The sequence below is a fragment of the Ambystoma mexicanum genome, chromosome 1q, assembly GCF_040938575.1.
Source record: "Ambystoma mexicanum isolate Mex_15411 chromosome 1q, UKY_AmexF1_1, whole genome shotgun sequence".
Taxonomy (NCBI): Eukaryota; Metazoa; Chordata; class Amphibia; order Caudata; family Ambystomatidae; genus Ambystoma; species Ambystoma mexicanum.
Window position 1 is genome coordinate 220,091,990 of NC_090922.1, and position 16,190 is coordinate 220,108,179.

A 16,190-nucleotide genomic window follows, 5' to 3' on the forward strand; every position below is an offset into this window, starting at 1 on the left:
TCTCTAACCCCACCACCCATTCTCCCCACTCTCTCTACCCCCACAAATCCTACCCCCTCTCTACACCCCACCCAACCTCCTATCTCTAACCCCACACACCCTACCCCCGCTCTGTACCCCAACCGTGCTTCCCCACTCTCTCCACCCTATCCACCTATACTACCCGACTATCTGTACCCTATCCCCCCTACTCCACCATCTCTCCCCCTCCCAACCCTACCCCACCCCACCCAACTCTCTTTAAATACCTATCTCTCTCTACCCCAGCCCACCCAGCCTACCAACTCTCTCTACCCCAACCAGCCTCACTCCCACCCTCACCCTTTCTCGCTCATATTTCCTCTTGCTCATAATCAACAGCACCCACCATCAATGGCTTCCTCCTTTGCTCTATTTGCCTTCTCATTCTGTTGCACACATGCACCCTTTATCACACCCTTCTTTGAAAATGTGCACTCTCCACTCTGGTGCCTTTAAATGCAAAATGCAAAGAACTACAGTACGCGCCCAAACTATTGGCATTGCCAATGCTTGTTTTTTTTTTTTTTTTACAATTTATTGTGTATGGAAAGTGTTGTTGTTTGGCTAGAAGTCCCTCAATAGCGCATTGCTTAATGTGAGTGAGGCAGAAATACGCCGAGTCACTTGCGGTCTCTGAAGCCTGTAGATTGAAAGCGAGATAGGTATTTGTTGACGGTGCCTTGCCCTTATATGGCTACTGTTTCCTGTTTGCAGCTTGTGAAAAGGGCTTGCGGGATGTTTCACTTGAGGAGATTGCTTCAGTCTTTCGGAGTTGGCAGGACGCAAGGACGGCTCTCCACAGCTGACATCATGAGCAAAGGTAAGCTGCCTGCGACGTCCCGCGCGAGCTGCCAGACTCACCGGGGCGGAAGTGAAGTGATAGTAATCCGCCAGCGGCAAGGGAGGGAGGGCCGTGTCAGCAGAGCGCCCGGGTTCTGTGCTCGCCCGCAAACTGCAGGCACTGCTTAGCCGCGGCTTACCCGAGGGTCGGCTCTCAGCAGGGGGCTTGGAGGGGGGGCCCTCAGCAGGGGGCTTGGCTGAGCTCAGTCTCCGAGTCAGAAGCGTGCCTGGGGCGCATTTACTGCCTTCATTTACAAGGCGACTGTCCGTCCAGAAAGGGCAACAAGGGACTTTTAGCCAACCAGGGTGGTCCAGCCTATCACCGGGTGGGTGTTTCTGCATTGCTATGCTGCAAGTGACAGAAGGAAATGGGGGGTGGGGGTAATAAATAACAAGTCCGGGGGGCCGGCACATATAGTTGGCGGTAGAAAAGAGCACCCTTTCTCTTTTCTATTTGCAATATATGTGTAAAAACCATGCATAGATTGGTAACATTCTGATTTGTGTTCCAACCAAGTTGCCTGAAAGTGCTGTCATCTCATTGTCGCCCGAGTCATAATCCAGGGACCTTCATCTGCAGGCCAGGCAGCATAACATGCGATTCACACTTTTCTCAAGAAGCTGCTTGGGGATGGGATTTTTTAAAAAGCGCTCCTGAAGTTGAATAAGAATCACAGCGTCGGACTTGAAGCAACGTAATTCAGAACCTTTGCTTGGAAATTGCAATGCTAGCATTTTGGGCTTTTTCCTCACGTGTGCCTACGCACAGCATTGGGTAATGCTTTGACTCTCAGGGTTACATTTCTTATTAATATAACACCTACTGTTCCGGTGTGTAGAAGCAGGAGGGGTATGTCATGACATGAACCTAATACACGTGATAATATTAACGTCACATTTTGTATTGAAAAGGGACAGGAAGGGGAAAAGGGAAAGTTAAAGGTTGTGGGCAGTTATGTTTTTGTTTGACATTTAGAAATGTTTTTTAATACCGCATCAGCTCATTACTGTAGTAGTCTCAAAGCATGTTATTATTATCTGGGTGAAGGTGCATAGAGTCCCTCCCACAATGAATGACTGGAAAATGATGCAATAGTAAAGCAGAGAACAAATGTATTGAAGGAGAAGTGGAGTAAGCGGGCGGTAGAAGAGTGGAGCGATTTCTGTATTACAAGTATATATGTTAAGTCTGGGTGAGTAGGGGACCGAGATGTGCTCGGGGTGCCACAAGTGTGTCATGGTTGACTAAAGTCATCTCAGAGGGTAGACCATGTGCCTCATTGCGACCCTACCGGTCCGGTAACAACGGTGCCGGTAGGCTCACCGGCACCGTTGTTACCGGACTGGCAGAGTACAAGTTTGCAAGCCAGATGCCCTCCCGCCCACCAGGTCTGACCTGGCCAGCAGGACAGCACCCACTCGCAGACTTTGATGGAAGCCCCGGCACTGTTGCACACGATTCTGGTGCTTCCGTCCTCCCCATTCCCATTGAGTCCAATTGGACTGGAATGGGGAGTTAAATTTTTTGGCGCCTGGCTTCATGGATCGCCGGGACTGTAATGGCTCGGTGATTCCCTAAAGCCAGGCGCCGGAAAAAAAACACAACTCCGGCGACAGCCTGCTGTTTTTACCGGCACGGCTACCGCAGGAGTTATGTGGGCCCATGTCTTTTAAACTTCTAGATAGGTACGCTACCCAATGACCAAGGTCCTATGTATCATAATAAATGTTTGTTTTTACTGCAAAGTTGATAAAATCACATACTGTAGTGCGAGTGGATAGCTCAGCAAGTTAAGCACTTCACTCTTATATATGCCAGCCTGCACTTCATGAATTCAAATCTCGAGTGGGTTAACTTAGCCCTACATAGCTGCCGTACTGCAGGCTCAGGTGGTCATCATGGGTTGGGCAGAGCTGCAAAAATGTCACGGTAACGCTATTACAACCGCATTACAGCTTCAGCCGAGTTTGGGAGGAAAGTGGGAGATTTACTTCCAGCTTTTTTCTGGAAGTAAATCTTGCCCCTTTTCACTCATTTGCGGTTCTATCACAGTTCCCAGAATGTCCCATTGGGTCCAATGGGAAATGGGGACTTAGTGACCCCCCCTCCCCCACAACTCGGGATCCGGTGCTAATGGCAACGGATCGATTTACAGTAACGCAATTTGCCATGGTGGCATACAGGCAGATTTACCGCTAGATACCACCAAGGTCGTTCGTGATCGAGCTATTACACTTTAGATGTGTGGTTGTCTTTGGTGGAAGAAAGAGCTATTGGGCATGCTCTGCACTACCACAAATTAACATTTGGAGCTAGTCCTGCTACCTAGGGGCACGTCGCCCACTAAACTGCAGAGCATGTGGATGCCCAGCGTCCTAGCATCACCCACACTGGGACAAGGATTCCTGCCACCGCTATGCAGCTAAGCATGCATTCAAAACACATGTATGCACATAAAAAAAATATATATATATATTTTATCATTGGTTATTTATCTCGCACTTCCTGTCGGATTTGTCCCCTTCTAAGAGTTTGACGAGGAATCAAACCCACATTGTACAGCATAAATCTGTTCCCTAGACAAGCAGGTTTCTCCTGAACTATCTCCTCCTTGTTTGTCTTTAGTCCATTTCCCGCTAAGGGTGACCCCAACGTGCTGACTGGGACAGATGCATATAACATTGGAAAGAGGGGAGGTCAGTTATTAACCCCTCCGCCCCCCCCCCTTGATAAGGTGTGGAGCAAATCCATTCTTTTAGAAATAGAAACGAGTGTATCAGGGGTCGCTCTGTTGCTCTCAGTTGATCTTAAAAGGACCGGCTGTGCCTCACATGTAAGATCCGTGATGGAACAGACACAGCTGTATGCTAATGACTGCAAGTCCCATTGGTCCCTCTCCCATTATGCCCTTCCCTTCATCCTGGAGGTTGTCCTTGGAGCCCCAGCTCTGTTGCTTAGGTGTGATTGGAAAATGATGTTGGGTACCGGAAAAGGGCACTCGAGTAGGAAGAGTTGTTTTCCTCTTGGATGATATGGGCATCTCAAGTGAGTGATGAAGGGGTGGCGGCAGGTGGGATTCGGAATAATGAAGATTGTTATACATAAAAAGAGAATTTCGGTGCAAGGCTAAAGGTCTCGTGGCTTCCTGCTAAGAACTCGGTCGCTTGTGCATTGCCCCCCCCCCCATTTTATGCAGCCATCATGCCTTTTAAAGCACTGGTCTTCAGAGGGATTGCAGCAAAGATAGCGTGTGGTTGAGATTGTCGACTGTTTACTTATCACATCTGTTAACACATCTCTCAGGCAAGCTCAGATTGGGGGCTAGTTCTTGTTAACTCTTGTTGCAGAGGACTTGCAGTTATGCTTCCTCCATGACAAAAGCAGGACCAGATGTGCCGCAATTCAGAGAAAAACAGTTCTGGATCAATTGCTGAAAGCTAACATGGACCGTGGTGGATTGGAAACCAAAATAGGGTTTGGAAATCATTTTCGAAATGTCTCCATATTACACATTTTCAGCAGGCGCAATCCTTTTCTGATGAGAACGTTTGAAAATAAAATAGGTTACCTCACGAAAGAAGCCCAGGTTGTTCGCTCCATCTTGGATTCCTCTTTAGTCCTGCTAACAGCCTGACCATAATCCATTAAAATGTCTGGAAGGTTGTGGATCAAGCTAATTTTTGCTGGCTACAAACGGGGACTCCGAAACCAGAGAGCACACAGCCCTTTTAAAAATGAAGGAGTCTTTGCACGAGATGAGACCGACTTCTACCTGGGCAAGGATGCACCTACATGTACACAGCCAAGAACAACACAGTGACTCCTGGTGGCAAACCCAATAAGACCCGTGTGATAGCACAGCGGGAACATAGCTCAGCGGCAACGTGCTCGCCTTGGAAACAAGACGACAGGAAGCAACACAGGTGCGATCCCTGGGTCCGCGCTTAGAAACCTCCTGCGTATTAAGCGCGTTATAAATACGCAACTAAGACATATATTGTAACAGCGCCTCGATGCTCCCAGGCTGTGTGAGCGCTTTAAAAAATGCAAATTAAATTAAATATGGGGGAAGGTAACATGTGCCCATGGTCCGCACTAAGTTCCGTAGCAACCTTCCCGCCAATGCCATGGGGCACACAATTCGTGTGATGCTGTATCTATCGAGGATCTAAATCGTCACTAGAAATAAATCTTACTATAAAATGTAAAATAAATAAAACAAAAGAAGCCCAGGGTGCAGAGACCTACCGGGAAATCTCCAGAGTTCCCTATAGGCCAGTCCACCCCTGAACACGGAGCACCTTGAGATCTGTGAAAACCGGATGACCTTTAACTCAGGATGTGCCTTGTTCTGAAGTGAGTTACAAGGCAATCCAATCCCTCCGGCCTTCTTTTTCAGACTCTAGCTAGGAGCCGCTTCATGCCATGCCACAACTCCAGCCAGTCCTGTCTTTTCAGACCTCCTTTAGAAGGCTTGAACTTCCAGGCACCAACTCGAAATGTAAAAGGCAAAAGTGTCTATGGGTAATTGCTTTTGGTAGGGTTGGAGCGGGCCGTTGAATGGGTTCACCTGGAAGCCTTTTACAGGACTTGACCACCGGGCACAAAACAGCTGACATCATATATTCTGCAAAGTGACTATACAACTCAGCAATACCAAGTCAGCATCGCCTGCCAGCCCTCTGTGTCCTACAGCGGCTTGTCCGATATCTGCTAGGTGTCTCCACCTTTGCGCTCCGGGGCTGATGTTATCCATGTCTGTTGTCAAAGCAGACCTTAAGAGGGGTGAGGCATCTGTAACTTGGAGTACGCATCTGCCAGCTGGCCCAATGTCATAAGGATCAACTTGAGGCGTCGAAGCTCTTTCAGCCAATAGCACTTTGGCTTCTGCGCAAGCACTTTGTGCTTTTTTTTACGGTTGCGAGGATTGGCCTACAACTTTCAGCAGGCACTGAGCTAGCCTGGGCCTTAAAGATTAGCAGAGTGGACCTCGCTAGCTCTCATGTGATGTCACTAGATGCCAGTTAGACCGGATGGTGGAGAAAACTGGATCGGCTTATACCGCGCATTCCATTTCATTCGGAGGAATGCTTGCGGTTCTGGAAAAACGAGATACATGACAGCTACTTTAGTTTAGGCTCATGGGTCCTAAAACGGCAAGGTACTCTAATGACTGTACTGCCGAGGTTTGTTTACAAACGACAGCTGGGCTGGAAATTTGAGATTTGATGAACAGGTGCTAAAACCTGCTCCTGTGTGTCGGGCTTCACCCGGTAATCAGGAGCTACTGCAGGGGTACCAGGCGCTACCAGAGATGCTCTTAACGTTTTGCCCTTTTTGTATAAACCATTGTCTTTAAATGGGTATTCAATGTGTTCTAATTCTTCTTTATTAACATTCTCAAATACTCAGCAGATAATGTCACGGTTACACTTTTGGGAGGCACCAGTTGGCCCGAGAAGCCAAAAGTAGCTGCTGCTGGTTTCAAGCTAAGCAGGCTCTTCTATGCTAGAAGCAGGAGATAAATAGCTCCCAGCTCCCCTCAGTTTCAAACCCTGCGACAGGTCTAACCCAGTCTTTAATCATTCTTGAGTCGGCAGATGACATGAGCACTGGTAATGAGCATTAAAGAAGACATTTTAATTGCAAAGTGAACATAATAATTTACAGTTCAGACTAATCTAACCCGGTAGTAATTACCTCCTAACCGATGATAAACCCGCCAATGGTGACCGCATAAGATTGTACCCGAGAGACACCGGCTCACTGCTCTCTCCAGCCAAAGTTAACTGCACATCCCTCCTTCTGTGGCCGGTTGCTGCACCACACAGATCCTTCCTACTCATTGCCCAAGGCCTATGCCCAGCCTTGAGCTCTTATGTACCCGAGGCCCATCCCTTCGCTGTTGCTCATGCCCTCTTCATGGGCCTCCCTGGCCCGCGGACCAATCCCACTTCTAGGGACACAAGTTTCATCTTCGCCTTGAGGCACGTCACTGGCCTAAAATCCAAGCCCACTTCAAGGCCCACCTTACTCCCAAAACCAATCCCTGTGACACAGTAGTGTCACACATTGGGAACTAAATAGAATGCTGCTTTATATAAAGCTTTACATTGAAATTCATGCCCACTGCATTGTTGCTTTGGATAATCACAGAATAGATAACATTGTGTGACTATTCTTTAAAATATAAAGTATCCCCAAATAGTACATTATATATGGGAGAAAGTTCCCCCTACTGTATGGTATGCGGCCACTGCAAGTCCCCAAGGAGCTCTGTGCCCAAAGAGAGGAGTGAGGCTTTATAATGGATGGTAGCATTATCATCCCTTATAATACTTGATCTTTTGCTCTCTGATTCAAAAGATCTTCCATTTTTTGTTCTGTGGAATAAATGCAGTATCTGCTTGGTTGGAAAGTTCATAATGATATATTGGTATGTGTTGCAAGCAGTTTAACACACATCCATGTAATAACCAGCATTGCGGTTTAGAATAAGTGTTAAACTGATCAATGATACCTGCTCTCCTGTACAAAATCCCAGCTGGTTACTAAAACATTGGCAAATCCCAGCATTTTGGCTTTTGTGTAGGTATTGGCTAGGGCTTTTTCAGGTGCTCCATAACTTTACATCCTGCACGCAAGAAGGCAAAGAAGGCTAGCAAATTGTATTTATATCCAGGTGTACTATGGCAGTGCTTGAGGAAATGCCTATACCAGAGTCAAAAATGCTGATGCTTGTTTTAAGAGGAATTCAGTGCAAGGGACAGATGTAAGGAAACGCATATTTCTCACACTTAAGTCATTTTTATTACAGGATGTGCTGGTTTAGAGCTGCAATTAAGTAATTACCTTTCAGTAGACTGCTTATATATAGCATTCCCTTTACAGCATGGACCTTGCTCAAATATATCTGGGTCCGGGAGGGAGAAGGGGAGGGAGTATTTAGGGCATGTAGTGAGTTGGAATGACCAAAGGAACGACCATGGACTGAAGGGGTAAATTAAATCCCAACTGCACCCACAAGATGTGTATGCCTCATCGATTTCCTCTCCTAACTTCACTTCCTATGTCAATCATCATTTTGACCGATCTCTTACATCGCCACCTAACGGCCAAAACTAATAATTAAGGAGATCTTTATGGTTACCGGTTTCTCAACTAATGACTGTGGGTCTCATTACGAGTAGGGCTTTAAGAGATACCGGTTACCGTTGAGGAGACCGGTACCGGTAATCCCTTACCGCCCTACTATGAGTTCCCTAAGCGGGTCCCTCCTTCAATGCCTGGTTTTACCAGACGGGACCCGCTAAGGGACTTCAGAGCTAATAACGGTACCGTTATTAGCTACTTCCCCATTCCCATTGAGCCCTATGGGGGCTCAATGGGAATGGGGAATGGCTTTTTCAATGGGACCTTACCGGTCGCACAAAGGTCGGACTAGACCGGTAAGTCCCCATTGAATGAGACCGCTGCCGTTATTGGAGGCAGTCATGGCGCAAATAGCGCCATGACTACCTCCAATCTCGGAATGAGGCCCTGTGACTTGAATAATTTGCTAAACAACAAAAGGGAATCTGGAAATGTAGTCATTAGTTTGAATACTTCTGCCAGAGCTGCCTTTCACACAGTGGCACAGGCATCATGGCATCACGAGTCAACTGGAATGTAATAAGTGATGTCTTTCTTATGTCACCATTGACCTGTAATATATAGTGCCACACCCACTGTACATTATAAGGATATTTTAGGTCTCCAAGGCATTCTAGGAACAAATAGGGGAACGAGGTCAAAGGGCAAGTTCTTTATACGGTCCCAGAATTCTGAGGTGACATGACTTGCCATACCCTTCCAGTGTACAGCAGGCGGTACTTATTCTTTATTATACATGGTCTTTAAATCATTTCCTTTAGTACCTGGACTCTTAATCGGTCTGATACAAGAATGTTCGAGTTCATATGCTGCATACATGTAGAACCCGAAGAGTTGGAAAACACACCAATGCATGGCTTGTAGCGTGTTACAAACGCATGTTTCAAGCAGTTTAATAGCAAATGAATTTAAAATCCAGCCTTGTAGTTTTCAATTAGTGGTATTGTCCAGATACATTCCTGCTTTCCTGTGGTGGAGCCAAGACGAACATTACACATACTACATACATGTCTGCATAGTTATGTACTAATGACTTTGACCTGGCAAAACATGTAGTCACACGAAAGGAACCTGAAAAGCGTATCATGGGCCACATTCTGAGATGGTCGCAAAGGGGATACCGGGCACCGTTAAGGACATCGGTGCCGCTAATCCCTTTGCGCCCTACTACGAGTTCCCTTAGCGGGTACCTTCCTTAGCGCCTGGTTTTACCAGGAGTTAAGGAAGGGACCCGCTAAGGGAAATCAGAGCTAATAACGGTACCGCAAATTGCGGTACCGTTATTAGCTACTTCCCCACCCTTTCCATTGAGCCTTATGGGGCTCAAATTGGAATGGGGAATGGTTTGGTGAATGGGGACTTACCGGTCCCGCCAAGGTCAGACTGGACCGGTAAGTCCCCATCTCACCAAACCGGACACGGTACCAACATGGGAGGTAGTCATGGCGTAAATAGCGCCATGACTACCTCCATACTCGGAATGAGGCCCATGGACTTAATCAGGTGTTTTTATTAGCAGTGGAAGTTCTGCTGAGAGCTGGCTTTCGTGCAGTGTGCTCGGAGCACCTAGGCAGTGGGCGGGTTATCCAAGTTTGGCCCATGTGCAAAATATAAATGATATGATATGGCATTTAAGACGCACCTATACACAAGTGTTTGAAATGAGCAAAGGAACTCTGCTGCTTAGAAAATATAAAATGGGCAAACCGATAAGGCCCCAATCTGTATTGTTTGAGCATGTTGTCACGAGGGCAACGATTAAGCAGGCTGTTTTGTTTCCTATGCTTGCTCCCATAACATGAAAGGAAATGGAGTAAACACATTCCTTGTAATGTTACACAGCAAGCCTATTGCAAGACATCGGTCCGATTCTGATTTTTTATTTTTTATTATTATTATTTTATTTTGCCCTAGTGCAAACCTTTTTATAGATGATGCAGAGAGTGTGTATCGCGCATTTGCCTAATTTCTTATCACTGGTGTAAATGTAAAATAATGTGGCCCAAGACGTCACAACTGACCTGTAGTAAGATTCTTATTACAGATCTAGGCCTGTAATAAGAATGTTGCCTGAATGCTTTTGCACACATTTTTGGTTTCCGTATATTATAAGACCATTAAAGGTCGCCTAGGAATTATCTAAAACATTCAAACTTGCTGTTGCGCAGATCTTAATAGCTTTACAATCTAGAGCTATGGGCTCCTCATTCTGCATGTTAGAATATTTTAGGGAAGTGTAAGGATCAGTCTAGGTCTGCTGCTTGTGGTACTTAACATGCTTGTTGTAGACGTTTTGGCTAACTTTGCGATGACTTGGAGACTGAACATTTTAGTACACGGGATAAGGGAAGTAGGGTCTGGATAGAGTACTGCATTTCGGCTAAAATGGAAAATAATGAATAACTGCTTGAAAACAAAGGGGCAAATCAAGAAATTCAACATTCCTATGAAATGCTGTTGAGTGTGACTGCCTTAAGAATTGTTCCCGAGGACAGTACCGTATGGGCGAACTCCATCTTGTGATAGTCTGGGTACATTCATTTCTTACTATATTTTGGCTACACTGATCGCTTGGCATATGTTGGTATATCAATCCCCTGCCATGCTATTTGCTCATGAACACATGCCATGATGTGTTGTGATTTATATCTATCTATATAATTCTAGGGCATGGCATAGTTCAGGTCAAGACGTAGTCTCTTTGGAGTTTTAGCCGAGGTAGCTGCCTGTGCATGCACGTTTGTTTATGCACGGCTTCATGATTTAAAAAGAATGTTACTTTAATCGCATTTTGAACAGCTTTTTGACATGGTGCATTACCATAGGAAAATACATATGTTTGCCTAAATAGCTTAAAATGTGCCACTTCAATTTTTGACATGCACGTAGATTTCATCAGGAAGCGATGCACTGAAAAAACAATTGAGCAGACATTTTCGAGATATTTAAGATGTATCTATATTTGGCACATGCCCCGAACGAATGTGCATCTTTTATACAAACTAGTAAAAGTGTATGAGTTTTCATAGTGCATAAGTACACCATTACATCTCTTGAAAATTCACATTCAAGTCAGGGCTGACTGTCGTTTTTCGGTAGATTTAACTTGTGTAAAAGTCATATACCCGTCTTGCACGTGTTGAAAATGGACATCAAAGTATGATTTTTTAAAATGTTTTTTTTTTTTAAATGTGAGCTTTCATACATATAGGAGGCCTACAATGCATGAGCAAAATAAATGGACATTTTATATTAAAACATTACCCGTGTGAGAGAACAAAATATATATATATATACACTAACACCCCTTACTACTCACAGTTCTATGATGCGTACTCTAATGAGAAATACTCATATGACACATGTATTTACCACATGTGCTCTTAGGACACATCCTATTACAACACATCCTCCTATGACACACAGACATCTAAGACATTCTCCTGACACATGCACTTGTATGCAACATACTCCTGTCGCATCCGTTTACAACATGTGCTCCTATGATACACCCTCTTACTACACACTCCTACAACACACACGCCTATGCCGCGTGGTCCGACAACCCACACTATTACAACTCATTTGTAGACTATGTACATTACACATGCTCGAAGGAATATACAGCTTCTATACAAAATGTATATGGACATGTAGAGTATGTGCATTGCACACACCCAGAGTAAATGTACAACTTTTGTACACTTTGCACACGGACATGGAGAGTGTGTACATTACAAATCAAAACAATCACGTAACCATACAAAAAGTTGAAAGTATTTTGGAAAAAAATACGAGTTAAGGTTAAACCAAAGAAACAGTCTACAAACATTAGAAATAATAACATAACATAATAAACTTTATCAATTAATTAAAAAGATATATTCTATTAAAATCCTTTTATTCAAATGTGCTCCTCAAACCTCCTATCGTTTGTTGTCACCTAGCTTGCTCACCCTATGTAGTCCTGACACAGCTGCCATGTTATTCCCCATTCTCTGGGATTGTGTTCAGGATTTTTGCAGAAGACCAAACAAGTAGGTCTTAAACAGAGTGTTGTGACAATAGCAAGATGCAGGATTCTGGATAGTGAATCAGTGGTGAAAGGCAAATAAAACCCACAATATTCTTATGTTCTTTTGTACAAAAGGGATTACAGGTGAACCAAGGGGGCACTTATCACTCAATATCTTTCACGAAGACCACCAGAGGGTGCAAATGACATGGCAGCATGATTTGTTGTCTCCCTTTCCCACTGACATGTAATGGTGACACATAACCCACAAGAGCATTAGACGCCCAAGGTGAGGTGACTGGGAGCCCGTCGAAGCTGCGCTGATCTATGCCTCGGCAGGCACCGGCGATAGTGATCCGAAGTGCGGCGGTCAAGTGAAGGGAGCGGCCCTCTTGGCACCAGGTAGCGAGCACAGCAGTGGATTCACGTGCAAAACGGTGCCCAATCCAACACCTAACAGCCTAGGAAAATCGTGATAACGGAGACCACAGCACAGAAATGGCATGCACCACACAACCGTATGCGTTGGAGCTTTTGAGCAACAGAGCAGGAAGTGGTCATCAAGGGAACATGGTGCCCCCACGGGAAATCTTGATGTTCCCATTGGCATGGACATTGCAGGGACAAATAAACCGAGACAAAGGGGTGAGAGCGCCTCTATCATGGTGTAGGAGCAGAGTTCCAATTAGTGTTTAAGAGGTAGGATTTGCCCACAGGTGCCGGGTGCCAGCATAAACCGCGCTGTCGTATGCAGAAGCTTTCATGCACAGTGCCCTCGGGTGTAAAACAGCACTGCGACCCCCCCCCGCCCCCCCACGGCCATACTGGTCTGTTCATCAGGGAGATATATTTGCACTGTGAAGCAGCTTTAGCACTGTTGTCTCCTGGAACGGCTCAGATGTCTTGAAACAACTGGTGGGACATACAGTGAGTGGTCAATTTAAAAGTTTGGGATTGTGGTACTGAACCTGAGGGAATTGGATGCTCCTTGGTCGACTGGGCCTAAAGCTGACTGTAGCGAGCTCCAAGCGATACAGGTAATCTGGACCCCCCATACAGCAGCCTTATTACCGTCATACCGTCATGCGTCAACATCTCCAATTATGCAGGAAGAAGGTGACATGGATATTCCTGGAGCAGACCAATATTCGTTCGCTAAAGCAGACATTTGGTTGAGTTCACCACAGCTCTTACTGATCTCAAATCTAGGATGGACAAGGTTGAAGATAAACTAGAGGCCCTCAAAAAACAGTCTGTCGATCTTAGACATATGAAGTACATGTCTGATTTTTAGACCTGGGGCCACAAGAACTGGAATTTGCAGCCAAAATTGGATCATTTGGAAAATCGTGAACAACGTTCCATTGTTCGCATCCTGGGCCTGAAGTAAACCAAGGGGGGAGTAGGCCATCGCATTGGAAAAACGCATGTTGGAACCTGTTTTTATGAGCCCCCTGTTCCAGCAGTTACATGTGACAGAGTTGACGGAGGAGGGGGTGTCCCCCACTAATGGCCCGAGGTCTGTCCTGGCCAAATGTTATAACTACAAACAGAAGGTGGACATTGTTTAGAAAGCCAGAGAGAATGGGCAAATAGACTTCGATGTCTAAACGGTCCATATCTATCAGGACTTCTCTGCCATGATCTTAACAAAAAGAAAAGACTGCCGCTCCCTAAATCATTGGTTACAGTAATAGGATGAATGGTACTGCGGGGGCTTTCCTTTGTCACTGAACTTTGAGTACACAGGTGAGGAATATCGAGTAGTTTCAGGAGAAGAAGAGGAAGGAGTACTGAGAAGGTTGAACCTTGAAGATCGTGGTGCCGACCTGGGAGCAGTGACACGGAGAACGGTCCCGAGGGTGAAATCCAGAAATCGCAGTTAAGAGGACACTCCACAGGCTCAAGGAAATTCCACAGGTTCAACGCCCGATGAAGAATGGCTGCCTTCTTCGTTAATGTTATGACATCTGGGGGGACTGGCTACTTTGGAGACGCTGTGCTTTGTGGTTTATTGTTAGTAATTTAAGGCCTTTAATGCATCAGAGGCAGTGGAAGCAAGATGCTCACTGATCCTCTTACCATTTCTTCTTATTCTTAGTTGTATTGTTTAACGGGCATGGGAGGGATCACGGGATTGTGCCTATATAATATTGTTGAAATGGTGGGCAAGAGGTTTCCTCTTGTTGGCCCTACTTCTAATAGGACTTCTCTCTCAGAGCGGAGATGCTCCTGAGGGAGTACCTGGGTGGGAACAAGGAGACGGAGGATTTGATGGTATCTATTAGAGAGCAATGTTTTCAATGGTAAAGAATGGGGGTCATTGGGCTGTGAAGGGTGAGTCATAACTTGAGAGGAGGTTTGGATGAAGATTTACTTTTATTGGGCTGTCTGGGTTTCATACATTGCGCACTATATTTGATATATGAGCATTAGTGGGACCCTAATGGGGTCTCAGAATATAAGGGCTTGAATTCCCCACACACAAGGTCAATGGTTTTGAGAAAATATAAATTGTCAAAGGTCGATATTCTCTTTGCGAAAGAAACCAAATATAAAAGGGCGAGGAATATACTGTTAGAACTGGAGAATTGGGGGACGCCCTGTGGTCCTGTGGCCCCACAAAAAAGCAGCTTGTGGAATGCTGTATCTAAAATCACTGGTCCTTACAATCACGCAGGTATATAGGTGAATGGAGGGTCGATTACTGACAGTTGGTGGTAGGCTGGGCTAGTTGGCAGGGACACTATGTTCGTCATAATCTCCTGATTGGCATCCGTTTTCATTCTGTTCCCAAGTAATGTCTTTCTTGAACACTTGTAAAATGGGGTTGCTTATTTGCGGGGGAGATATCGCATCCATTAGATCCGAAAAGTGACTGGTTCTCATCTAGGGTGGGAGCACTACCAGTGACAATACAGGGGAGCCGCAACCTAAATACTCTATCTTATTGACACATGGAGAACGCTGTAGCCACAAGGGTGGAAGTTCACTTTCTACTCCACACCAGACCTATTTAAGAATCTATTATATTTTGCTGGAAGCAACCCAAGAACACTTGATGATTGCCGCAGATATCCATGTGGTCGGCTGACGACGTGCTCTGTATGGTTGGATATTGTCTGCAAGACTCCTCTTGATAGCTGATGGATATGCAATGATACTTTATATCGTGACCTGGTCTTTCGGGAAATCCTCTGCAACGAGATTAGGGATTTTTTCTAGAGGCATGAAACTGGTGAAGTGTCGTGTAGTACATCCTGGGAAGTGGCAAAGGTCACAATTCGTGGTTTGCTAATTTCGAAGGGGGTGCAAAGAAGAGGGAGCGACTATTGTAGGGAGGTAAATTGAAACAGGAGACTAATGTGAGGGCGTCAACCCAGTGTGGATAGGCTTCAGGAAATTACTCAATAAGGGCTAAGGGCTGTAGCAACCCCGTTTTCTAAAGCAGAAATATTAAGAACACAGCAATAAAGCCCACACACTGTTAGCGGCTCGCTTGATAGGCCAAAGGGCTGACCATACAGTTTTTAAAATCAGAAATGATAGAGGGGGTTCTCCAAAGCCAGCTGCTAGGAATTGCACACAAATGTGGCCAATATTATTAAACCCTGCAATCCACAGAAGGGATGGGCGACAGTTTAGCAGCTCAAGGAATACCTTTCAAAGGCCCCCCTCTCCCATGCCTATGTTAGAAGACAGGACATCGCTGAATGCTCTGATGGAAGGCACTGAGAGCTTGAGTGAAATTGCCAAATTGAAATCCAGAACTACACCTGGGCAGGACGGATACACCTCCGCTTTTACTAAGGCACATAGAACGCTCATTACCCCATTCCTGACCAACTCTTCAATGGGATTATGGACACAGGAATAGCTCCTGATACTTTACACAGTCCAGTATAGTGGTGCTCCCAAAAGAAGGCAAAGAAAATGCAGACTGTGGGTTATATCGACCAATTTCTCTGTTCAATGTCGACACAAAGATATTTACAAGTGTGCTTGTTGAAAGACTGGCCAAATATTGCCTAATTAGTACATGCTGATAGGGGGCTTTATAAGGGGTCAGCAAGGAACAGGCAATGGCTAGAAAACGCTATACTTGATTCCAGGATTGGAGCCTATTTTACTCTCAATAGATGCTGAGAAAGCATTTGATCT

The 16,190-nt window shown here is 45.4% G+C and overlaps 1 protein-coding gene and 1 pseudogene across 1 annotated transcript in view; both read left to right on the plus strand.

Moving 5' to 3' along the window:
- Positions 1-704: 704 nt before the first annotated feature.
- The window catches only part of LOC138526803 (thiosulfate:glutathione sulfurtransferase-like), a 52,634-nt gene continuing 37,148 nt past the window's right edge, over positions 705-16,190 (plus strand). Inside the window, exon 1 of the mRNA XM_069637502.1 lies at positions 705-841. Coding sequence (XP_069493603.1) covers positions 712-841 — 130 coding nt within the window. The 5' untranslated portion in view covers positions 705-711. The remainder of the gene's footprint in view (positions 842-16,190) is intronic.
- LOC138521177 (large ribosomal subunit protein eL33-like) lies at positions 4,512-5,063 on the plus strand (annotated as a pseudogene).